At 70.5% G+C, this 533-nt stretch overlaps 1 protein-coding gene across 1 annotated transcript in view; it reads left to right on the top strand.

Annotated features, from left to right (window-relative positions):
- Mast3 (microtubule associated serine/threonine kinase 3) overlaps window positions 1-533 on the top strand; it is a 40,209-nt gene that overhangs the window by 11,581 nt on the left and 28,095 nt on the right. The window contains exons 13-14 of the mRNA XM_013028329.1: window positions 58-266; window positions 352-490. Coding sequence (XP_012883783.1) covers window positions 58-266; window positions 352-490 — 348 coding nt within the window. The remainder of the gene's footprint in view (window positions 1-57; window positions 267-351; window positions 491-533) is intronic.

Below are 533 nucleotides of genomic sequence, written 5' to 3'. Positions count from 1 at the left end.
GGAGGAGGGGGGCGCGGCTTGGCCCAGCCCCGACCCCGCGCCCCTCCCGCCCCGCAGGGCCGTGTACCTGGTGCGGCACCGCGAGACCCGGCAGCGCTTCGCCATCAAGAAGATCAACAAGCAGAACCTGGTCCTGCGCAACCAGATCCAGCAGGTGTTCGTGGAGCGGGACATCCTCACCTTCGCCGAGAACCCCTTCGTGGTGGGCATGTTCTGCTCCTTCGAGACGCGGCGCCACCTCTGCATGGTCATGGAGTACGTGGAGGGTGAGTGGGGCGCGCGTTCCGGGGGCGGGGGCGGGCAGGGCTCCCGGGCACAGCTTCCACGCCGCCCCGTCCGCCCCTCCCGCAGGCGGCGACTGCGCCACGCTCCTGAAGAACATGGGCCCGCTGCCTGTGGACATGGCGCGCATGTACTTCGCGGAGACCGTGCTGGCGCTGGAGTACCTGCACAACTACGGCATCGTGCACCGTGACCTCAAGCCGGACAAGTAAGCGGGGGACTGGGGCGTGGCCGGGGCGCCGGGGCGTGGC

This window comes from Dipodomys ordii, unplaced genomic scaffold (assembly GCF_000151885.1).
Source record: "Dipodomys ordii isolate 6190 unplaced genomic scaffold, Dord_2.0 Scaffold108, whole genome shotgun sequence".
NCBI lineage: Eukaryota > Metazoa > Chordata > Mammalia > Rodentia > Heteromyidae > Dipodomys > Dipodomys ordii.
Note: the sequence above shows the minus strand (reverse complement) of the source record. Positions and strands in the feature narration are given on the sequence as shown.